General features: G+C 33.1%; 1 protein-coding gene and 2 pseudogenes across 3 annotated transcripts in view; 2 read left to right on the forward strand and 1 right to left on the reverse strand.

The window, feature by feature from the left end:
• The window catches only part of LOC132036477 (sulfite exporter TauE/SafE family protein 2-like), a 56411-nt gene that overhangs the window by 944 nt on the left and 29870 nt on the right, over nt 1-25597 (forward strand). The window contains exons 2-6 of one of the 3 annotated variants that reach the window (XR_009409589.1): nt 249-680; nt 1639-1773; nt 2093-2242; nt 3331-3995; nt 4336-4490. Coding sequence is in view for 1 of the 3 variants with exons in the window: in XM_059426831.1 (XP_059282814.1) it covers nt 249-680; nt 1639-1773; nt 2093-2242; nt 3331-3639 (1026 nt within the window). In the remaining 2 variants the exon portion in view is untranslated. Of the gene's footprint in view, nt 1-248; nt 681-1638; nt 1774-2092; nt 2243-3330; nt 4491-25597 lie in introns of those variants that run through there. The other 2 variants (XR_009409590.1, XM_059426831.1) reach the window with 2 other exon arrangements.
• On the reverse strand, nt 6927-9684 carry LOC132037450 (uncharacterized; annotated as a pseudogene).
• Nucleotides 16648-23791, forward strand: LOC132038204 (sulfite exporter TauE/SafE family protein 2-like; annotated as a pseudogene).

The following is a 25597-nucleotide window of genomic DNA, read 5'->3' on the forward strand; positions in this document are numbered from 1 at the left end:
CGCTTTAAAGAGCACAATTTTAATTACTTAATTATACTATCACTCAACATGTCCCTTCACTTGTGGGCTGCTACCTTTACAAATGGCAAACACGTCGAAATGTTCTTCTTTTATAGCGGCAAGATTTGAACCCAGAATTTCTTGCATATTTCAAAATCATATTGAAATTTGTGACATTTCATCCAATATTTAAGTTATTAGAAATAGATTATTTTTTTAATTTATTTAATTATATTATGTCTCAACAGGTGACGGGAGGCTCGATAGCCAACGTTGTTTGCGGCATGTTCTTACCAAGTCCCAAACATGGTGGAAAAATATTGGTTGATTTTGACATAGCTTTACTCTCACAGCCAAGTATTCTGTTAGGAGTCAGTATTGGAGTAATTTGCAATCTTGTTTTCCCAGAATGGCTCATCACTATTCTTTTTGCAATATTTCTTGCTTGGTGCACTTTCAAGACATTTAAATCAGGAATTTATTATTGGAAAACTGAATCTGAAGAAGTGATGAGAAAAAGTTTGGGTGAAATTGTGAATTTTGAAGGAATTGAGGGGCCTTTGTTGAAAAAAGAAGAAAAGGGCATAAGGAGTATACCATGGATGAAGATGGGAGTATTGATTATGATTTGGTTTTCTTTCTTTTTCCTATATCTTCTTCGTGGAAATCGATATGGACAAGTATGTCTCCTTTTTCTTGTCTTTATTACTTGCTTTTCACTTTTAATATTTTTCATTTTTTTAAAGTTGATTTGACTCTTGTGAGTGAGATTGAATGAGACGTAAACCAAGGTAAAAACTCATTAGCATTAAGGTGTTGAAATTAAGCTGTACTCCCTCCATTTCAAAATGTTTATTTTACTTTACTTTTTAGTTCACTTACAAAAAAAAAAATTATTTCTGGTATGTTTAAGACCACAAAATTAAAGAGAATTTATTATATTTTACATATCTTTAGTAAATAACCACAAGATTTAAAAGTATTATTTATTTTTTTAAACTCCGTACCGAATCAATAATCAGACAAACATTTTGAAACGAAGAGAATAATAATTTAGCATAGTTATGTAATTTAATAAAGTGAGAATACATATTGATTGTGATTGATCATTGTCAAACATGAAAAATTTATGTACAAACACATGTCATGTATTTATTGGTTTAATGTAAACATTTGATGTAGATATGTTTTTACTTGAATCTTTTGCATATTCTTAATAATTTTCTCAAACTTTTTTTATATTTTAAATTATTAACCATGTTGAATTATACTAGTACATTTTACGTATTTTAAAAGTACGATAAATTTTATTTTAAGAAATTTGAAAAATTTATGCCCGAATTCACACCGAGAAAAGGTGCTTTGATTATCGTCATCCGTATCTCTCCGCATAAATTGGGCAGAGGGCGTAAATTCTATACACTCAGTGTATTACACGGCCAGGTAATTTAAAAGGTTATTAGAATTAGTCATAGAAGTAGAATTAGTAACATGAGAAATAGACAGATTAATCTAATAATATGAAAACTTTATTACAGTATCCATGAATATTAGGTAATAATCCAAATCCTATGAATATTTAGGATGCAACGGAACTTGTTTTTACATTGTTAATTGGAACTATTAAATCTTGTGCAGGGCATGATTCAAATGGAGGCATGTGGTTTGATATACTGGATCATTTCATCAGTTCAATTTCCTCTGGCGATAATTTTCACATCATGGATCTTATACAAGAGAGAAAATAAGCAGAATTTGCCTTCCAACAGGAAGGTATTAACAAGAAGATAATATTCTAATTTTCTACCTATTATATATGAAGTTAATTAACTTCTTATTCTTTTTGTTCTCACCCGGTGACCGGTATCCGTATTGAACCACAATTTCGGGTCCGGGTAGCAAGACCGCAGGGCCCATTTTACACGCTTGCGCTCCCAACAGATTTTTTCCATTCCTAGGGGCTCGACTCCGAGACCTCTGGTTAAGGGTGGAGGGACCCCAATCATCCCACCACAACTCGTGTTTGTGTAGTTAATTAACTTCTAAGTACAATTTTTATTGATTAACATTTTAAATTGCCTTATTTATGAAGGACGTAGCCTGTGAAACTAAGAATGGACCTTCAGGAATGTTCATATTCCCCTTAATGGCGTTGCTAGCAGGAATTTTGGGTGGTGTATTTGGAATTGGTGGTGGAATGCTTATTAGTCCTCTTCTAATTCAAGTTGGAATAACACCTGAAGTAATTCTCCATTACTCTTCTATTTTGTTATTTTTCCATTTTAGAACTTCCTCTGATTTCACATTAAGGTGTGTTTGGTCAGACAAAAGCTAGTTTTTAGAAAAATATTTTTCACGAGTAAGTTATTTTCGGGGGTATCCTTACCATTTCATGGATGACCACTTAATTTATATTTTATTGCATCAAAGTTACTTAAATATTTTTTTGTACAAAATTATCACTCAATTTTGCTTAAGTATGACCGGAAGTCACAAAACTATTTTTCGTAACTAAAAAAAAATACTAAACTTTGCCTGAGTATCATATAAGGTCACTAAACAATTTCTTTCTAACCAAAACATCATTCAACTTTGTTAAGTGATTTCCTCCTAATGACTTTTTGTAATTCTTACGCAAAGTTGAATGACCTTTTGGCTACAAAAAACAGTTTATTGACATATGTTACACTTAGTTAAAGTTGAGTAATTTTTTTTATTACAAAAAATAATTAGTGACTTTAATACAATAAAGTGAAAGTTGAGTGATCATCTATGAAATTAACTCATGATTTCTCTCACTTATCAGAGGAGTCATATTCCTTACAACTATCCTAACTTGCTAACTTCAAGTTATACTTGGACACTATTATTTACTTATTTCAACTTTTAACTAATACTTGGACACACTATTATTTACTTTTGGTACTCAAGAGTTCCATCAAAACGCTCTCTGATTTGCTAAAATTCTTATCAATTTTTAATAAATATCTTAATTTGTCAAAAGATATTTTCTATTCAACCAATCAAACACCGAAAAGTATTTTTCAGAAGAATGACTTCAGTCATACCTGACATATACTTAAGCTCAACAAGTATTTTTCTTGGATCTTTACACAAATTGTCGGACGAATCCACTATTTACTTTTCTTAGCCGGTATATATATAGTATATATTAGTTATACAGGGTTATACACATATTATACATGGATCATATTACATATATTAAAAGTCATCCGTCTATTTTTAGTTTAAGTAATTGGGTTTAGCATCTATTTAGGTTAATTTTTTTTTTTCTCTTAGTAGGACTAATGACTTTTTCTTTCCTAACAGATAACAGCAGCAACTTGTTCATTCATGGTATTTTTCTCCTCTACTATGTCAGCAGTACAATACTTATTTCTAGGCATGGAACATGTCAATACTGCCCTCATCTTTGCACTTGTTTGTTTAATTGCCTCACTTATTGGATTGGTGGTGGTACAAAGAGCCATAGAACATCATGGGAGAGCATCACTTATTGTTTTCTCTGTTGGTATTGTCATGGCTTTAAGTACTGTTCTTATTACAAGTTTTGGAGCTGTAGATGTTTGGAGGGATTACACTAGTGGCAAGTACATGGGGTTCAAGCCACCTTGTTGAAAATAAGAAGGAAAATATTGAGAGTTGTACTCGTTTGAAGTGTTCCCCAGATTTTGCATATTGGTGGTCCAATTAACGAATATCAGTAGACGACATTTGGAGAATATTTTGGGTTGAATTGAAAAAGTGTATTTGGAAGTAAGTGTGTTTGAACATGATTTTCACTCGGAAAAAGAGTTTGTAGAAATTGAAGATTCGTAAGTGTTAGAGTTGTGCTAGTTGAAGCGTGTGCGCTCCAGGATTTCCATATTTGTGCTCTAATTAATCAATGAATATCAGTAGGCGTTTGGACAATATCTGGCTGAATTAAATGAAAAAAATGTATTAGAAGTTGAAGTCGGAAAAAAGTATTTGGAGTATATTTGGAGTATTGACTATGTTTGGACATGATCTTCACTTGGTAAAAGAGTTTGTAGAAATTGGAGATTTGTGAGTAAAAAATACTATTTCTCTTGAAATACTACTCATATGGGTTCTTGAAATATCGCAAAAGTGGGAAATACATGGGATTCAAGCCTCTTGTTTAAAGTATGAAGGGAAATAATATTGAGAGTTGTGCTAGTTGAAATGTGTTTCAGATTTTGCATATTTATGCTATAATTGACGAATTTCGGTATAGACGATGATTGGATAATATTTGGTTGAATTGGGGAAAAAGAGTGCTTGAAGTTGAAGTTAAAAAAAGAGTGTTTAGAGGTACTGACTATGTTTGGACATGATCTTTACTTAAAAAAAAGAGATTGTAGAATTGAAGATTTGTGAGCGAGAACTATTATTTCTCTTGAAATGTTGTTGTAAATCATTTACTCTCTTAAAAATTTACTCAAGTCACCGGGGTCCTGTTGAAATAATTTAATGACCAAATCTTTTATAACTTGAAGTTGTTGAGAAGAAATTAGATCAAGAAATGAAGGTCACAATAGAAAAATCTAGAAAGCAAGTCACTAGATTATGCTTTAATTAAATGAGGATGTTACACACGATGACAATTCCTTTTAAATTTTAATCCTTATCCAATTACATGTTAGCAAATGGATATAAAGAAATAGTTAGTGGAGAAAATGATTAAGAACTTTCTAACAGGGATTGGAGGGGTTACCTTTTTAACGAACCTACCTTACATGAATTCAGATCTATCGGCTCTATGAATTTCTGAAAAAAGAAGTTATTTCCTCATTTAAATAAAGAAAAAATAAATAGCGGAGTGATTGAAAAAACAGAACATATAATCACTAAAGAGGTTGCCCAAAATTTTAAAATAACTGGTGCAGAATAACATTGCATTATATATTTTTCAATGAAATTTTTAATTACATATAAGAGATCGTGTGAATGTACTATGTTACTTGAATTTACATAGAAGATTGTCAAAATAGAACCATCAATGCCATAATAAAAAAATAAAAAAAGACTCAAACCCAGCAAATTCCAAGGAGCTAAATATAGTATCAACATAGAGAAAACTTGAATTCAGTTGCTAAATTGCCTTCAATAGCTATAAATTGAAAGAGGAATTGGTTAAATTGATAGACCTGAGACTATTTGGACCCAAGAAAGCACGAGTATAGTGTCTTATGGAGTAAAGTATGGAAGAACTTGGGCTTTCGACAATATTAGCCCATTTTCAAAAAGGCCAACTTCTTATTATTTTCAGAAAGTACAAAAATAGAAAGTTATCTGGAATTTGGGCCGATAATATTAGCCCATTTTCAAAAAGGCCCAACTTCTTATTATTTTCAGAAAGTACAAAAATAGAAAGTTATCAGGAAATTACACCCCATAACATTGAAAATGATGTGACTTTTTTTTCCGATAAAATCTTTCTTTGGAATTGTCCTCCGTCGTACAAACTACCTTACAACTTTTGTTTAAAACCACAAAATTCAAAAGATTTTTTTATTTTCTTAAACTCCGTGCCCAGTCAAACTAAGACACGTATTGAAACTGAGGAGAAATAAGTATATAACATTATATTTGAAGTTGCATTCTCACACACTCATAAGTCATAAGCCTCACTCATCATAAGTCATAAGCCTTACTCATGAGCTTTAGCTCACTCTATTTTTCCTGCATGCATGGCGAGCTTGTTGTAGGTTATATATAGAGTTTGTTTGGGCTAACTGATTAAAAGTAGCTAAAAAGTACTTTTGGGTATTCAAGCTGAAGTTTTTTGAATAAACAATTGTGTTTGCATAGAATTGTTGAAACTGATAACAAGTTGTTAGTAATTTTAGAGTTGATAATAACTTTTTCTATTAAAATGATTGTAATATCTTTAAAATTATTGTTCTTTCTTTTGATATTGGGTCGGCGAGATTCGAACGTAACCTCTATCTATTTGTTACCAAGTTAAAAAGTGTGACTGAATAGTCTAAAAGTTTAAGTTGCTCAAGAAAGCACACGTTTGTTTACTTAGTTATCTTTTCAACAATATCCTTTGTATCGAAAATATTGAGTTGAGTTAAAACATTAGCCAAATGCTGCGATCTGTTCCCTCCAACTCTAATAGAGCTAGCAAATAGAGAAAATATATTTCACAATAAATTACATAAAGGATGATCACAACCTCAAGAAACACTGCAAAAAACTTGGTTATTTATTTTCTTACACAAATTTGGACGAGTACTAAGAAAAACAACATTATTTAAAATGCTTGAATAAACACGAAGATATATAAAGCATTTAATAGTTCATTCATTGAAGCAACATTCAGAGCAATCTACATTTTGCAGCAAGATTTGTTGGTGGATTTAATTTCACGATGTTATTACATTAGACTTTTTATACCAATTAGCTGAATATATTACTCAAAAACTTAGTTAGGCCTTTATTGATATGGTAACTCGGCAGTGATTTTCAGCCAGTAAAAACAGGGTCTACTCCACAAGTAATACAGGTTGAGTGTCATTTACTTTAAGTCTCACTCCAGTTTGGGGGGCGTGACATTAGTGGCGGAGCCACAGCCCGGCAAGGGTGTTCAACCGAACACCCTTCGCCGAAAAATTATACCGTGTAGACATGTCAATTATTACATATTACAGACATATGTTACATATTGAACACCCTTAATACATAGATTATATGAATTCGATCACCCTTGACATAATTCCTAGCTCCGCCATACAGTAAAATATCTCGCATTTTAGTTTCACACCACTTTAATAGAGAAAATATATTTCACAATGAATTACATAAAGGATGACAACATCAAGATACACTGCATGCAAACATTTAAGTTGTAACCTAGTATAGTAGTTCCCAAAAGGAAATTACTTATTTATTTTTCTTATACAAACTTGGACAACTAGTAGGTAACGCAGCATTATTTAAAATGCTTGATATATATTATATCAAGCATTTAAATAGTTCATTTCATTCAACAAATGATCTATATTTTGTTTCGCTTAGCTCGAAGGAGAATTCCAAAATAACCTTCACCAGTAACAGTGCGTTTGTCACATTGAGATCTCAACCCTTCAATCGTAGATGGAACACAGTTTGAACAGAGCCAACCTTCACTGCAATCACTTTCGACGTTGCAATATTTAAAGCAAGTTATAATGTCACCAAGTGGAAGTAATTTTTCTTTCACTCTGCAACATCAACTGGTAACTCTCGTAATGCCATCACTTGAGAGAGATTAACTGCACATTGTAAACATAAAAGTACTCCATTAGAATAATAATTTTTTTTAAAAATATTTTACTGTGGCAAAAAGGTTAGTATTGCTACAGTAACTTTAAAAAGTGTTATCATTATGCTATGGAGTTCTATTGCAATAAGTTTGTAGCTGTTTTGATAACTACTGCCACGACACTTGGCAACTTTGGGGCTAAGAAATTTTATAGAACTGTGGGATATTTTAGGATTAAGTTTAGGAGTAAATTTATAATTGTTTGGTTGAAGGTATAGCTAATCGCAGGATAAATTTGTACCTTTAGCCAAATAAAGTATAAATTTGATCCAAACTTAATCCTACGATATCACACCTCATCCCATCAAACTTGGTGTTATTTCATTCCACCTCTGAGAATTGGAATAAATTAGTTCAAGAATTATGATCCCATGACTATAATCCGGATAACTTAGTCCACGAACTAAACGACTTTTGGGATCGAAATAATCAGGGCGTCATGCGGAAGCTAATAATTTACAAACCTTGAACAACGATAAATCAGACAACAAAGAAAATATACTAAAAAGCATAATATTATATTATGGTTTGGTCAAGTAACCTACATATTACAAAACCTAATTTAAAAGAAAGCATTAAAAACTGAGAGAATAATTTCCCCATAAACAAGACTCTTTAGTGACTACATTGTGGATGCTATTGTGTTCTCTAATTGTGAGAAGGTCATAGATTTGACGCGAAAACGTAAAAACGTATGTTTGTTGTTGACTTAACACCTATTCAAATTTCATGAAATCGATTTCTTGTCATAAGACTTTCTACTAAAAAATCCTAGGTGTCGAAACTAAAGAGAAAACTGAGTGAACATAGTCTCTGGGACATGTCCCCTATCCCACTCTTTTTATTTGTGTTCATACTCTTTTTTTTCTATCTATTTACCCATATGTTTCTCAGAGTCAGACCACGCCTTATGACGAAAGGGGGAGAAAGGACGGATCACCTGTCGATCTGTGATCAAAGAAAACTATACCTAAGAATGGGATACAGATTGACAAGCACAAAAGGGTAGGCTTGGCTATTAATCGTCTTCAATTTATAGATGTCCAAAACTTTTCCTCCAAGAAAAAGGTTACTCAAATATGGAAGATTTGTATTTTTCTTTTGGAAAAAGTAAAATCAATTATGGTAAATTCTTTGCCCTTCCATCAAGAAAAGATAAAATCCAAATATAGTAAGAAAATCAGGGCAAAACCCTAACAAATCTCCTATTTTGGCCTGGATTTTCTTGACAAAAATTGATCCGCCTTCTTCACTAATCTTCATCACTGCTGCTTTCCATTGTTAAAAGTAAGGTTAAAAGTATTATGGGTTAAAAATTGGTTTAAAAATATTTTGATTTATTTTTAAAGATGCAGCAGCAGAGATGTTGAAATTATGGTTGAAATTCATCTCCACATGTAGTACTCGTAGATAAAATCTTCATTATCGTGAAATTGGTTGCTCTTGATTTAAAACCGCCTTGAACATGTCCTGAACATCACCGAATCATTGGCTGAACCATTGGCTCGGATACCACTTGTTGGGATCGAAATAATCAGGGCGTCATGCGGAAGCTAATAATTTGCAAACCTTGAATGACGATAAATCGGACAACAAAGAAAATATACTAAAAAGTATAATATTATAATATGGTTTGGTCAAGTGACCTACATAGTAAAACACCTAACGTAAAAGAAAGCATTAAAAATTATGGAGAGAATAATCTCCCTATAAACAAGACTCTTTCGTGACTACATTGTGGATGCTATTATGTTCTCTAGTTGTAAGAAGGAGGTCTTCAATTTATAGATGTCCAAAACTTTTCCTCCAAGAAAAGGGTTACTCAAATATGGAAGATTTGTATTTGAAAAAGTAAAATCAATTATGGTAAACTCTTTTCCCTTCTTTTAAAAAAAGGTAAAATCCAAATATGGTAAGAAAATCAGGGCAAAACCCTAACAACGACCCCAAAGTAGCCACGGAGTTATAACTTTTGTGCCTATTATCAAGTATTAGCTAGCCACAAATTTTATATCCGTAGCTAAGAATTCATAACTATATATAGTCAAACATATCTATAAAGGCGTCGTTTATTCAGATTGTTTGCTTGACTGCTATAATGAAATATTGCTATAGAGAACATATAATATAACACAACATGAAAACCGGCCCAAAAAGAATTTGAATGTTATAGTGATTTCGTTAGGATGTCTGTCATAGAGAGGTTTGACTGTATGCATTTTATTGTAGTGACAGGTATCTCTTAAATGCATAATTTTTACTACACATAAAAGGAGAGAGTGGTAATGTTTTGAACCTGAAATTGCAACAAAGAGAGAAATCAAAAGAAAAGCTTGCTTAAAGGAGGCCATCTTAATGCTACTTTAATTTGGCTCAAAGATGTAAAAAAGAAGAATTTGTGTAAATATTGATGCTTTCCTTCCTTGATATTTATAGGCCTAAAATAGCAAGTATTGAGGCTTGTTGATAACTTTGTGAATAGTTGGCTCTTCCCCATTCTATTGAATATAATATCGAGGGACATCAAAAGATAATTAGAAGTTATGCCATCCAAGATGATAATATATAATTGAATTTAACATATCATTGTGGGGGCAGCTCTAATTAAATTAGATGTGATTGAAAGATATATTGAACTTTATTCAAGATTCGTTTACCATAATATGTACGTAATTAACATAAATAATTGAGATTAATTTCGAAGAATCGAGAAGGGAGATAAGGAGAAAAGGATACGGAGATAAGGAGAAAAGTATACAGAGATAGAGACATATGACAAACAAGAAATGTTCTAACAACTTCAGTTTACTTTCTATTAATGCTTTACGGCTTATATGGGAAATAGCCACTCTTTTTTTTTTTTTAATACCGCTAATACAAAATTAGTCGATCCTCTCAAATTGATTAGAATATATAGCTACATTTTAATACGAAAAAAATATCTGGACAAAAATATCCTTATTTAAAACATATCAAAATTCCTAGATAATGTACTAGAATTTGAAGCTTTTATTAGTGAAACTCCATTACATTATATCAAGTACGAAATTCCCCACAAGTAAGACTCCAATAAAGTGTCTGAAGATCGAAATTTTTAAAAGTGAAACTCTAGCCTACTGTCATAAGTACTTAATTATGAAGGATATCACAAGTGAGTGCTTAACTGAGAACGACCTTTGTTGTCTTCATCTAATTTATTATAAGGTGCAAAGACGTAGTTAGAATTTTGAGTTTTTCAATTTTAGAAAATGTAGCTTGTAGGATTTTGAATATATTATCTATATATTAAAAATATTTCTAAATACAAATAAAAAACATGGATCAATCAAATTGTTAGACTTTGCCGAATTCATAAGTAGAACTGTAGCTCCGCCTTTATAGGAACACATGAGTATAGATTCCCTATGTTCATATAAATGGCCGGTGCCGGCCGGCCCGTAGATCTAAAATAATCCAGCCATAGGCCTTACCGGATATCGTTTGTCCACACACAAAACAAAAACTAAAACAAAATAGATTTTTAGTAATAGTTCATGATAACGGGGTCCTAATTGTGTGTAATAGTCTGCTGGATTTTGTGGGGGCCATGGAAAGCTTTGAAAAGGAGATCGGTTGTATCGTTTTATCTCTAGTAAATATGAAGAGTACTTGCACAACGTGATTCATTATTTTTGTAATGATTGGAAATTTCAAACTGTAAATTTGTTATCCATGTTATCGGTTTATAAATCGGCCAGAGTAAAACATATTTCTTCATAAGCTAGTTATGTAACTATATATTGATCGACTTGTTGATATTTTATGTGCCTTTTGAATTATTTAAGAAATGGATGAACATAAAGTCTCGTTTCGAGTAAGGATTGAGAGTGTAATTATTCAAGAGAAAATTGAAAACTATATATAAATCAAGAATCATAATAGATTGGAAAGTGTTCTATATATTTGTGATTTACAATTCATGAACTATAGACTATTTATACACAAATATCTACATAATTACAAACATGATTCTAGGCGTATATCATGCACAATATCGAACCATATCTTCCACAATATTAAGAATGTGATTCTGCATAATCAGAAAATATATAAAATCATATTTGACAATAAAACCATATCTGATATGGTCAACATCCCCCCGTCAAATTTATGCTACTTATCAAGAAGCATTAATTTGGATAATAGGAATTGGTGTCGGCTCCTTGTCATTGCTTTTGTAAACAAATCTGCCAATTGATCATGAGAAGTGATATGTTGAAGACTAATGACTTGATCAACAACAAGTTCACGAATATAATGACTCACTCCACATACGTGCTTTGTATTTTCGTGGTGGAGCTGGATTTGTTGCCATCTCGTGTTGCATTGGTATTGCGCATGTAACGTAGTGGTGTAATCAACGGGGATATAAAGTTCTGCCAACAGTCGATGTATCCACACTATTTCAGAGCAAGCAGGTGACATGGATATATATTCTGCCTCCGTTGACGATTTTGAGATTTTTGACTGTTTCTTGCACTTCCATGAGACAAGTGATGATCCAATTAACATACACCATCCTGTTGTAGACTTTTGAGAGTTTGGGCATCCTGCCCAATCTGCATCTGCATATCCTTCGAGGTTTAGAGACAATGCTGAATGAAAGAATAGACCTCAATTAATTGTACTCCGAACATAATGAATGATCCTGAGGAGGGCAGAAAAGTGATGTTGGCATGGATTTGCAACAAATTGGCTCAAGACTTGAACCAGATAAGAGATGTCCAGTCTTGTCATTGTCAAATAAATAAGACAACCATTGAGCCTCCGGTATAGTGTTGGTTCTGCAAGAGGATCTCCATCATCATTTTTGTACTTAACATTGATCTCCATGGGTGTGTGTGCTACCTTCTGATCACTGAGACATGCTTGTGTAACAAGATCTTTCACATACTTCCTTTGGCTTAGCATGATACCATCCTACAAATATTCAACCTCCAAACCTAAAAAATATGATAACCTACCAAGGTCCTTTATTTTGAAGGTTGCATTAAGAAGATTCTTGACCTGTTTAATCTCATTCTCGTCATTCCCGATTATAGTCATATCATCCACATAAAGTAACAAAATTGTCATACCAGTATTGTAGTGTCAGATAAATAATGAGTAATCAGAAACTGACTGAGAAACACCAGCATTAATGATGGTAGATCGAAACTTCTAAACCATGCACGTGGTGCTTGTTTGAGACCGTAAAGAGCCTTTCGAAGACGACATACCATGTCAGGTTAGGCTTGGTTGTACACTGGAGGAGGCTTCATGTATATAACTTCACATAATTCACCATGCAAGAATGAATTTTTCACATCCATTTGATGAAGTTGCCACCGTTTGACAGATGCAATAGTGAGCAGCACACAAATTGTTGTCATCTTTGCAACAGGGGAGAAAGTCTCCTCATAGTCCAACCCATATTCTTGTGTATATATTTGAGCTACTAGATGAGCTTTATACCTCTCCAATGTACCATCAAACTTCATCTTCACCGAATAAATCCATTTACTCCCAATAATAGAAGCTTCAGCTAATTTATACACCAAATCCCATATGATTCTCTTCTAAAGCTGAAAGTTCCTATTCCATTGCCTTTTTCCGGCGGTCATGAGTCGATGCTCGTTGGTAAGTAGCTGGAACAAAAATAGAATTCAAAGTAGCAAGTAAGGCATAAGATTAGTCGTATCTACCTGGAGAGTATCCATATCGATTCGGGGTAGGTGTTTTACGTTCAGAGTGACGGGAAGCATGATTTGGAGGATTTATTCGCTCATTTGGTACAAGTTCACCATTAGAATTATTATTGCTGTCAGATGAGTGAGTGAAAGAGGTGTGGGACGAACCAGGTAAAGTAGTACTGTTACCTGAATCATCCATTGTGAATGTATCATATTGAACAGGATCATCAGTAATGCCATTAGGGTCCTCATTGGGAGCTACAGGACTTTGCACATGTTGATTCTCAAACTTGTAACAAAAAAAAAAAGAGTCGGATGTTGTTGATGAGGTTGTAGGGTAAGCAAACATATGCTCAAAGAAAATCACATGTCTAGAAACCCTTAATTGTCGTCTAGAAGAATCATAACAAAGAAAGCCCTTTTGGACATCATTATAACCTAGAAAAACACACCTCATGGCTTTGGAAGATAATTTATGACGTTCATGTCTAGGTAAATGGACAAAACACATACAACCAAAAACTTCTAGATGGGAATAATCAGGGAGTTTACCAAAAAGAACGGAATATGGACTATCATCTTTGTTGTTGGTGTTGGTGTGCCTATTTATTAAATAGACAGAAGTTTGAATGGCTTCAACCCAAAATATTTTAGGAACATTTGATGTATCGAGAAGAGCTAATGTTTTCCAGAACATGCCTATTTTTTCTTTCTACAATCCCATTTTGCTCAGTTGTGTATGGACAAGAGTGCTGCAAAATAATGCCTCTATCTTTGAAAAAATCTATGAGTTCAGATTTCATGTATTCCCTACCCCAGTGAGATCAAATTTTTTTTGATTCGCTTGTTGAACTGAGTCTCGACATAGGTGACAAATTGTTTTATGAGTTTAAGAGGGTCACTTTTGTTTCTGAAAAAGAACACCCAAGTACATCATGAGACGTGGTCAACGAACAAAATAAAATATCGATACCCCAATCTAGATGAAATAGGTGCAGGACCCCATACATCACTATGAACTAAATCAAAAGTAGAATTGTATAAAGTAGTACTACAAGGAAAAGGCAATTTATGACGTTTAGAATTAGCACAATTTTCACAAGGTAATTTTGGTGAAAAACCTCGTGATTTCTTATTAAAATCAAGACAATGTTGTAACATGGAGGAAAGTTTTTGAACATGTGGATGCCCAAGACGATGATGCCACAAGTACCACAATTTATTTGAGTTGGTGATGTCCTCTTTAGAGGCAGACAAAAAATATGCATGGTGAGGTGTTGACATGTACAACTGGAAGAGTCTCCCAACTTTATGACCCTTAGCAATCACCTTCCCTGTCTCCAAATTCTGACCAACACAACCAAAACGTGAGAAAAGAACAAGACAATTTTGTTCCACCAATTATTGAACTGAAATAAGATTAGCAGTAAGTTTAGGGACATAAAGGACATTAGTGAAGCAAGACGCATTTCCAATGCCGGAGGCAGGTAATGTACCACCATTGGCTCTGACAACGAGATGATTTTCTGATGGAGTTGATAAAGAGTTTAAATTATGAATATCTCCTGTCATATGGTTAGAAACGGCTGAATCTATATGCCAAACTTTTGAATTCTTATTTAATTTCTTACCAAGATAGGAAACAGTGAGAGCATTGGAAATAGCCCCTGGGAGAGCAGCAGCAACTGAATCTTATATCATCTTTTGAAGTGCTTTTGGATCCAAGGCAGATGGTGGTATGATCTATTCTTGACTCATAGAAGCTTCGGCTGCTTGATAATCTTTGTGCTTTGTTTGATGAGTGTTTGGGCGTCGATTGCACTCCAGAATTATATGGCCAGGCTTCTTGCAATAATTTCAAATATTTCTCTTCTTGCAATGTGACACAATATGACCATACTCTTTGCACTCAAAGAATTGTGGTCCATACTTTTGAGATGAATTCTGAATGTAGAATTTACCTTTTGATGTATGCATAGCCGTGTCAACTGTGTAGGACGAATCCATGGTTGCTTGAGTATTGATGCGCATCTCCTCACGAATGAGTTCTCTGAAAACACATCAATGTACGGTAGAGTTTCTCTATTAAGAATGTTTGCTCTAATGGGTTCAAAGTCAGGCCTCAATTTCATGAGAAATTGAATGACCGAGTATTCTTCTTCTCCGGCATACCTTCTTTGAGACCTGTGGAAGAAAGGCTTCCTCCAAAACTTTAGTCTTGTTCTGACCAGATCACCATAAGTCCCGAATAGTAACTCCGAATGTCTTTGTCTTCGTACTTGTATTCTGAAAGAGTATGTTCTAATTCAAAATCACGAGCATGGTTACATTGAGCCTATACCTTTTTGAGATGCTTCCACATCTCTGATGCCAGATTGAACGGACACAGACTAAGTGCAACATCTGCGTGTACAGAATTGAGGATCTATGAAATGACACGAGCATTGTTAGCATGCCAAACTTGTTTTTCCTTATCTTCGTTTAGCTCAGTTTTTTATCCCTCCAACATTCCAAACAAGCTTTTCCCTTGAACAAAGATTCGAAAATGAAATTCCCACATAGGATAGTTTTTTCCATCGAATTTGGTAGACAAAATATCATGAGAATGTGACTCCATTGGGAAAACAGAAAATATAACTTGATGACAAAAATCGAACAGCAACAAAGTATAAGAAGTAGAACAATTTCAGGAAAAAATATTAGGCTCTTGCTACCATGAAAACTATTGATAAATCAAGAATCATAAGAGATTGAAAAGTGTACTATATATTTGTGATTTACAATTCATGAACTATAGACTATTTATACACAAATATTTACATAATTACAAACATGATTCTAGGCGTATATCATGTACAATATCGAGCCATATCTTCCACAATATTAAGGATGTGATTCTGCATAATCAGAGAATATATAAAATCATATTTGACAATAAAACCATATCTGATATGGTCAACAAAGATGTCCAAATTTAGTTATGAATTATGTGAAATAGTTTAGATTTGTCCTCCATTGATAATTAGGGTGAGATCTACTCTTGCGTCATAAGAATGAGATAAAATATACTATTGTCTTTTCCAATAAGACATGTTTAGCCCTGGATCAGCTCAATGCCAAGGTAATTAAAGTCCTGCTCTAAAAAATATGAGGCCTCAAAATATTTCACAAATTCTCATTAATTTCTCTATAATCTATCTCCTACAACATCAAGTCATCTATATGAAGATTTTAGCTTCTTTGTTTTTCGCTCTTGTTGAGATCGCTAAACATTTACCACCCTTCGAATTTTAGTTTGCATTTGATCAAGGATCAATTTGTTTAAAAAGAATCTAGACTTGCAATCAAACAAATTTCAGAAAGTACAGATAGTGAAAACATTAACATGGTCCACTGGGAAGAAAAGACAAGTATCAATCACGGAATGTTGCAGGCCTTTCTGGTCACTGAGTTTAATGTATTTCTCATACAAATAACATACCTCGCGCACCAACCAGACAAATTTTCAGCTACTATCTGGTGCATCATGATCGCTAGCACCAAGTTGCGACATGCACGTATAGTTGTGAATCAGGAGGGGATCGGGACACTTACTCTTCGTAAATGCGGGGCTCTTATCGCGACAACACTGAAGGGCTAGCTGATAAGAGGGACTGTTCAGGTATAAATATCGATTTTCGGGACATATCCATGATATTTCCATCATTTTGGGACATTTTGAGCTCGGTCTTGGACGATTTCAAGCAAGGATTCAACATCTAAATGAGGGAAAGCTTAAAACATGGAAATTGATGGTGGAATTTGGGGATTTTAAGCTTCAACCCTTTTTTATTTTTTATATTTTTTATTATACATAGGAGGTAGGGGAAGGGGAAATGGGGGAGGGGATTACAACGTGGGAATTCGAACCTTCACCAACACGGTGAACGTTCAGGTAGCCAACCAATTGAGCTACTAGCTAGATCCCTACTTTTAAGCTTGAACCCTAGAATCATTGAGATAGGGATTTGAGTACCTAAATAGACTCCAAACAAAAGTCTAATAATAGATTTGGACCCATCCGATTATGAATAATTGGAATATGTAATTTGTTTTGAGGTTTGACTATGTGGCCTCAAGGGTGACTGAGATTTAGACGATATTGGGTCCAATGACCTTGTATAATCTCGTTGAGTATATTTGTTTAGACAGATCAAGCTCATTTGGTGGATTTGGAGCGAGAAAAGGCAGTTCTTACTACTAGAGTGTTTCCATTGCATCTGTCTCTCGAGCCTACAATCTGGTCTCGTCCTCCATGCAATCGTTCTGTCCAATTGTTGTTCCCAAACGTACACACAAGTATACACGGTCGAACAAGTAATATAGTGATTTTAGATATCGGATGTCGAACCCACATAGACTTGTGATTAACTATTTACTAATTCGAACGATCCTAATTATCTATACAAGAAGTAAAATCTAAAGATATAATTATCAACTAACTAAAAATAAAATAAAACAAATAATGAACTTCAACTAAGAAGAACGAATTTTTATTGGAGAAGAGAAAGATCTAGGGGTATGACCACTAACAATCCAGTTGAGTCTTCAAACTGTTCTACTATCAATTTCCTGAGTTACTAGTTGACGGGTTTATGTTCACTTTATAATATTCTTTCAAACTACTCACAAGCCTGTATATGTTACTCTTAACGTCTATATTTCTATGATGGTCAGAAAATAACAGAAACACATTTATATTTCTGTAACCAACTAAGTAGGGCTAAAAGGTATATTTCTATGCGGAGTAGCGAAACGATTAATCAAACAAACTTTATTTATTTTTATTACGTATGTGAATTCGCTCTTTCAAGTTCAATTCACGCACCAAAGATAGTGCTCAACTATTTCGTCAAATAATCAAATAATTAAGATCAAGAATTAATAAGCAACTCAAAGATGGAAATCAATAGATAGCAACAATCGTCAAACTACAACTTTCATGTTTTGCCACAACCCTAGAGCTAAAGAGCTTAGCTCCACATAGACATGGAGGAAAAACAACAAATCATCCGAATAAAAACGTAAAAACTAGTACTAAAGAGAAGAGAAGGTAAAACCCTATAGCTTCAAGCAAGGTAAAACCTTATAGCTCTAAGCTCTCTCTAGGTCCAAAGTTATGAACTTCCTAATTTCTGTTCGAAGTTATGTAAAAATTGTGTCTTATAAACTATTTATAGGCGTAGAAAAAAATCTCAAACAAAATAACAGAGTCCAAAACGAATTGAGAAATATTTTGTTTCCGAAATCGGCCCAGTGCGTATATTCCCACATTCACTGTTGCGGCGAAGAGAATGCTGCTTCTGTTCCCTTTTTTAATCCCAATCGTTACACCATAAATAGTCAATGATTAGGCCATCATGATGTCTGCTACTTGTCTCCATTGTTTTTCTCCTATGTTTTCCTTTGCTTTGTATTATATTTTCCTTCAATTCTTTTCATCTTCACACCGCATTATACCTACATAATAAAAATATAATATTAAGCACAAATCAATGTAATAATATTCAAAAAGCGATTAAAAGTACTCAGACGTGAGGCAATAATGACTAAATATATACATTTTTGGCAAACCATCACCAATGATATTATGTAATTCAAACAATATTTTTATCTATAAATAGAATTCAGAAAGTCACCAATCTTTAACAACATTAATTAAGTAATCTTAACTTAAAAATAAAAAGAACATATTATTTCCAGAATGGTACTAATTTAGTAAATGTTTTCTGTGTGATAGTAGTGACTTATAATTAGATACGTATAATTAAACTAAAGAGGTGGATTCGCAATCTTAAGTGGACAAGGAGTAGGAAAAAGGTTCGTTCACTATTAAAAAAAAAAAAAGTAAAAACCGACGGCCAAAAGAGACGTGGGTTTTTTTTTTAGAAGAAACCGGCAGAAAATTGATGGAAAATGGTTCCTCGATTTTCAAGGCGTCGCTTTTCGAAATCAGCGGACTGCGTCTCAAAAAAGCGACAGACAGCTTCGGTTAATAAGGACGCCGGTTTTTAATCTGATAATATAATATATTATAAAAACCCGATGCAGTGCGTCAATTTTTTTAATTATTTATTATTTATTTATTTCGTTCAATATCTTCTATTTAAAAATAAATAATATAAATAATATTAAAAACCAACATCTTTGCGCGTTTTCTAAAAAGAAAAAAAAACAAACTTATTGTCGCATTTTTAAGACCCACACCTGCACGAACCAACAATCAAACCAGCATATAAATGCTGCCAAATTAATTCTAAATGTGCTACAACACATAAAATCATCCTAAGTAACAATCAAATACATCAAATATGGTCTAAACACATCAAATACGATCTAAAAAGATCATCAAACACAAGTCCAAAAGTCTAAAGCACAACTAGTTTAACACAAGTCCAAAAGCCAACATTTATCCAGCATTTATTATTATTTAATTATATTATGTCTCAATAGGTAACGGAGGCTCGATAGCGAACGTTGTTTGCAGCATGTTCTTACCAAGTCCCAAACATGGTGGAAAATAATTGGTTGATTTTGACATAGCTTTACTTTCACAGCCAAGTATTCTGTTAGGAGTCAGTATTGGAGTAATTTGCAATCTTGTTTTCCCAGAATGGCTCATCACTATTCTATTTGCGATATTTCTTGCTTGGTGCACTTTCAAAACATTTAAATCAGGAATTTATTATTGGAAAATTGAATCTGAAGAAGTGAGGAAAAAAGGGAATTTTGAGGAAATTGAGGGGCCTTTGTTGAAAAAGGAAGAAAAAGGAATAATGAGTATTCCATGGATGAAAATGGGAGTATTGATTATGATTTGGTTTTCTTTCTTTTTCCTATATCTTCTTCGTGGAAATCGATATGGCCAAGCATGTTTCCTTTTTCTAGTCTTTATTACTTGCTTTTTACTTTAATATTTTTCATTTTTTTAAAGTTGATTTGGACTCTTCATACTATTAGTGAGTTTGAATGAGACGTGAACGAAAGTAAAAATTTATTCGTGTCACATTATATTAATTATTTATTATGGTGATGTAATTTAAAGAGGTAAAAAATATATAGTATTAATTAATTATGGTTAAGCTACACAAGCTTAGGTGCAAACAGCCAAATTGTCAGCACTGTCCAATTTGGTAATTATTACTATTTATTAACCTTTAACAATTGTTTTTTTCCAGAAGATAATTTAATTTACTCTCCAATCAAGCACCGAAAAACATCTTTCAAAAGATAAATCATTTTAAAACAAGACGTCCATTATATAAAACACGCCTATTATTGCTGAAATGCTTTCTAATTTATACATGTTTATAAAAATAAAATAAAAATTATACATGCTTATGCAGTGGCACCCATGAAAATGCTAGTATACGTGAAGAGGATGTGAATATTTAGGACTGATGTTTTTAGTATGATAAAAGTCATTTTATAAAAAATATTTTTCACAAGGAAATCAAGTTTTGCTATTTGATTATTGTTGAAGAGTGACCATCTCATCTAAAAGCTTCAAGACGCCTCCTTATGGGTCAAGCGCGTGAAAATTCTATTTAGTATTGGGTGGTGATCGAATTCGATCACATGATCTCTGCCTGCTCTGATACCATGTTAGAGTGTGTGACTATCTCAGCTAAAAACTTAAGCTGTTAGAGAGAACACATTTTTATTTATTCATTTTCTTTATTATATATTCAACAATTATCAGAAAATATTATTTATATAAAATGATTTCCGGCATATCAAACAAACCAATGGCACATGTTTTTACTTTGTAACAGAACTGTTCAATCTTGTGCAGGGCATAATTAAAATCGAGGCATGTGGATTGGTATATTGGATCATCTCAATATCTCATTAGTTCAATTTCCTCTGGCTATAATTTTTACATCATGGATCTTGTACAAGAGAGAAAATCAGCAGAATTTGCCTTCCAAGGCAGGTATTAACAACATAATACTCTAATTATTCTCCATCTAATATTCAATTTGTTCCAATTTATGTGACACAATTTGAATCTGTATAAAATTTAAGAAAAGATGAAGACTTTTGAAATTTGTGATCTAAAACATGCCATAAAATTTGTGTAACTATAAAACTTTTGAAACTTATGGCCTTAAATACTCCTAGCATAACATTTATGTGGCTATAAAGCTTTTCATTAGAGGCCGTTTGGTTTGAAACCGGAATATCCCAAGCTTAATTATAATCCTGAGCTAAAAACTAGGACTATAACCTGGACACTTATCCCACATTCGATACGGGATAAGTTATTCAGATTATAGTCCTAATTTTTTAATATTGGTTTTAGCTAATACGTCAAAAATAGAATTTCTAACCGGGAAAAATCTATCCGATCTCTCCAACCAAACGATCCCTTGAAGTGGAAAATGCAAAGATAATTGTTTCAAATATTCAAATTAATGTATAACTCTTTTCTAGACGAATTATTGAGAAAATAGTGCCACATAAAATGGAACAGAAAGAGTATATGAAGTTAACTTCTACAGTTTTATTTGATTAATTTCTTTATTAACATTTAAAATTGCCTTATTGTGAAAGAAGTAGCCTGTGAAACTAAGAATGGACCTCCAGGAATGTTCATTTTCCCCTTAATGGCATTGTAGCAGGAGTTTTGGGTGGGGTATTTGGAATTGGTGGTGGAATGCTATTAGAATATTTGCTTTTGGACTACAGTAACTTTGTTATACTGCTTTTGAATAAACTTTGTTTTACTGTTAATAATTAGTTAGTTAGAAAATATTCTGCATAGATATTTTAGGCTAGGTTGGTTAGTTAAAGATATACTCTGCAGAGATATTTTAGGCTATTTTATGATTATTTTTTATTGTTTTTTTTCCTATAAATGCAGAGCTAAATAATATAATTCTCAAATAGCTCTTCCTGACTTTGATGGTGAAAATTATCATCTATGGGCAGTAAGAATGGAGACTTATCTTGAGGCTTTAGATCTTTGGGAGGCCGTGGAAGAGGATTGTGATGTTCTTCCGCTGCCAAATAATCCCAACTTGGCCCAGATCAAAAGCCAAAAAGAAAAGAAAATCAAAAAATCAAAGGCGAAAACAACTTTGTTTGCTAGTGTATTTGCAACAATTTTCACAAGAGTTATGGCTCTCAAAACAGCAAAAGAAATTTGGGATTATACGAACGAAGAATACACGGGAGATGAAGAATACGAGGTATGAAGGTGTTGAATTTAATAAGGGAATTCGAATTGCAAAAGATGAAGGAATCCGAGACCGTCAAAGAGTACTCGGACCGCTTCTTGGCATTGTTAACAAGGTAAGGTTGCTTGGCACTAAGTTTAATGATTCAAGAATTGTTGAAAAAATTCTTGTTACGGTGCTTGAAAGATACGAAGTATCCATAACTACCTTGGAAAACACCAAAGATCTGTCCAAGATTACTTTGGCAGAATTGCTAAATACATTGCAGGCACAAGAGCGAAGGAGGCTTATGAGGGAAGATGGTATGGCTGAAGGAGCCTTGATAGCCAACCACAAGACTCAAAGCAAGGGTAATAATTCAAAGAAAAATTACCCACCTTGCCAAAGACAGGGCAAAAAAGGTCATCCTTCATTTAAATGTTGGAAGAGGCTAGATGCACGGTGCAAGATCTGCAACCAACTTGGTCATGAAACAGTGATTTGCAAAAACAAATCTCTAAAATATGAAGTAGATGCACAAGTTGCCGATGAAGAAGAAGAAGAAGAAGACCACTTGTTTGTGGCAACATATTTTTCAATCAAGAAATCTGATTTTTGGATGATTGACAATGGTTGTACAAACCACATGACATATGAAAGAAATACTTTTAAAGAGTTTATTCAATGGAAAGCAAGAAAGTCAGAATCAGGAATGGTGACTATATTCCTGCAAAAGGAAAAGGGACTATTGCAATCAAAACAGGTTCAGGTACAAAAATAATTTTAGATGTTCTTTACGTGCCTGATATTGATCAAAGTCTGTTAAATGGCCAGCTAGTGGAAAAAAGATTAAATTGTCATTCGATGACAAGTATCGTCGAATCTTTGATGGCACTAAGCATGAGATTTTACGAGTTAAAATGAGGGGTAAAAACTTCTCATTTAATCCAACAGAAGATGAACAAATGCCAAAAAACTGTAAGGTCAAAGATGAATTGGCATATTTGTTCACGAAGTCAATTCCAAACCAAGTCTCGGTTTGGTTCCAAAACCAAGGAGGAGTTTAGAATATTTTCTTTTTGACTGCAGTAACTTTGTTTTTGCTTTTGAATAAACTTTATTTTACCGTTAGTAATTAGTTAGTTAGAAATATATTCGCAAAGATATTCTAGGCTAGTTGGTTAGTTGAAGAGATTTGTACAGAGATATTTTAGGCTAGTTTATGATTATCTTTTTATTGTTTTTTTCTATAAATGCAAGAAAGCTAAATATAGCTAAATAATATAATTCCCTTTGACCGCATTGCGATATTTTTCTCTCAGTATTTTTTTCTCTGTTATTTCCTATATTTCTTTGTTAAAAAACAACAAATGCTTATTAGTCCCCTTCTTATCCAAGTTGGAATAACTCCTGAAGTAATTCTATATTACTCTTCTATTTTTGTTATTTTCCTATTATAAAACCTCCTTTGATTTCACATTAAGGTGTGTTTGGTACTGCAGAAATCAGTTTTTACGAAAGCATTTTTCATACGGATAGTCACTTAGCTTAATTTTTATTTTATTGCACCATTAAGGTCAGTAAACTATTTTATGTAACAAAATATCACTCAAAGTTGCCTACATATCACTGAAAGTCACTAGACTACTTCTTGTAACAAAAACAATACTGAACTTTGCCTAGTTGTCACATAAAGTCACTAAACAATTTTTTGCAACCAAAAAGTCATTCAACTTAGTCCATGTTTTCATATAAAATGTCTCTTTTGTTTCTTTCTAATGACTTTTTGTGATACTTAAGCAAAGTTGAATTACTTATTGGTTACATAAAATAGTTTGTTCGCGGACTTTCGTAATAACTAGGTAAAGTTGAGTAATTTTTTCATTACACAAAATAGCTTAGTGACTTTCGTGCAATGACGTAAAAGTTGAGTGACCATCTATGAAATTAACCTATGACGACTTCACTCACTTATCAGATGAGACATATTCCTTACAACTATATTAACTTGTTAACTTTCATGTTACTTGTTTCAACTAATACTCATCAAAAATTTCATCTGGTACGAGATGCATCAAAAATTTCATGTTACGGGAGTTTCAACTGGTAACTCTCATAATGCCATTACTTGAGAGAGATTAACTGCATTGCAAAACATTATGAGTTTTAGAATAATAATTTTATATTAAAATACTTTATAGTGGCGAAAAGGTTAGTATTGCTACAGTAACTTTTAACAATGTCGCAAAAAACTTATCATTATGCTATGGAGTTCTATTGCAATATTTTTGTAGTTGTTTTGATAACTACTGCCACGACACTTGGCAACTATAGGAACAATGAGGAATTAGCTTCGCTCATTATTTAGTTTTTGGGGCTAAGAAATTTTACAAAACTGTGGGATATCTCATGATTAGTTTGGAAGTAAATTTATAATTTGTTTGGTTTATAACTAATCCTAGGATAAATTTATACCTTCAACTAAACAAAGTACAAATTTTAACCAAACTTAGTCCTGCGATATCCCACCTTATCTCATCAAACTTGGTGTTATTTTATCTCACCTGGAAGGTGAAATAAATTAGTCCAAGGATATGTTATAACTCAGGACTATAATCTCATGATAACTTAGTCCGCGAACCAAACACCCCTAAGTAGCCATGGAGTTGTAATTTTTGTGACTATTGTCAAGTATTAGCTAGCCACAAATTTTACATCTGTAGCTAAGAATTCATAACTATATACAATTAAACATCTCTATAAGGGCGTCATTTGTTCTTGATTGCTATAAAGAAATGCTGCTAGAGAGAACATATAATATAACACAACATAAAAATCAGTTCCAAAAAAGAATTTGGATGTTATAGTGAACTGTATAAAGGATGACCGTCATAGCTAGAGAGGTTGTTTGACTGTATGCATATTGTTGTATTGATAGATATCTCTTGTATGCATAATTTTTACTACTATAAAAGGAGAGGAGTGATAATGTTTTGAACCTGAAATTGCAACAAAGAGAGCAATGAAGAGAAAAGCTTGCTTAAATGAGGCCATCTTAATGCTACTCTAATTTGGCTCAAAGATGTAAAATAGAAGAATTTGTGTAAATATTGATGCTTTCCTTCCTTCGTGGAAGGCTGTATTTATAGGCCTAAATTAGCAAGTATTGAGACTTGTTGATAACTTTGTGAATTGTTGGCTCTTCCCCATTCTATTGAACGTTGTGGGACATATAAAAACCCAATTAGAAGTTATGCCATCTAAGATGATAAATTGTAATTGAATTTAACAGATCATTGTGGGGCAGCTCTAATTAAATTGATGTGGATGGATGATATATTTATCTTTATTAA

This window comes from Lycium ferocissimum, chromosome 11 (assembly GCF_029784015.1).
Source record: "Lycium ferocissimum isolate CSIRO_LF1 chromosome 11, AGI_CSIRO_Lferr_CH_V1, whole genome shotgun sequence".
Classification (NCBI taxonomy): domain Eukaryota; kingdom Viridiplantae; phylum Streptophyta; class Magnoliopsida; order Solanales; family Solanaceae; genus Lycium; species Lycium ferocissimum.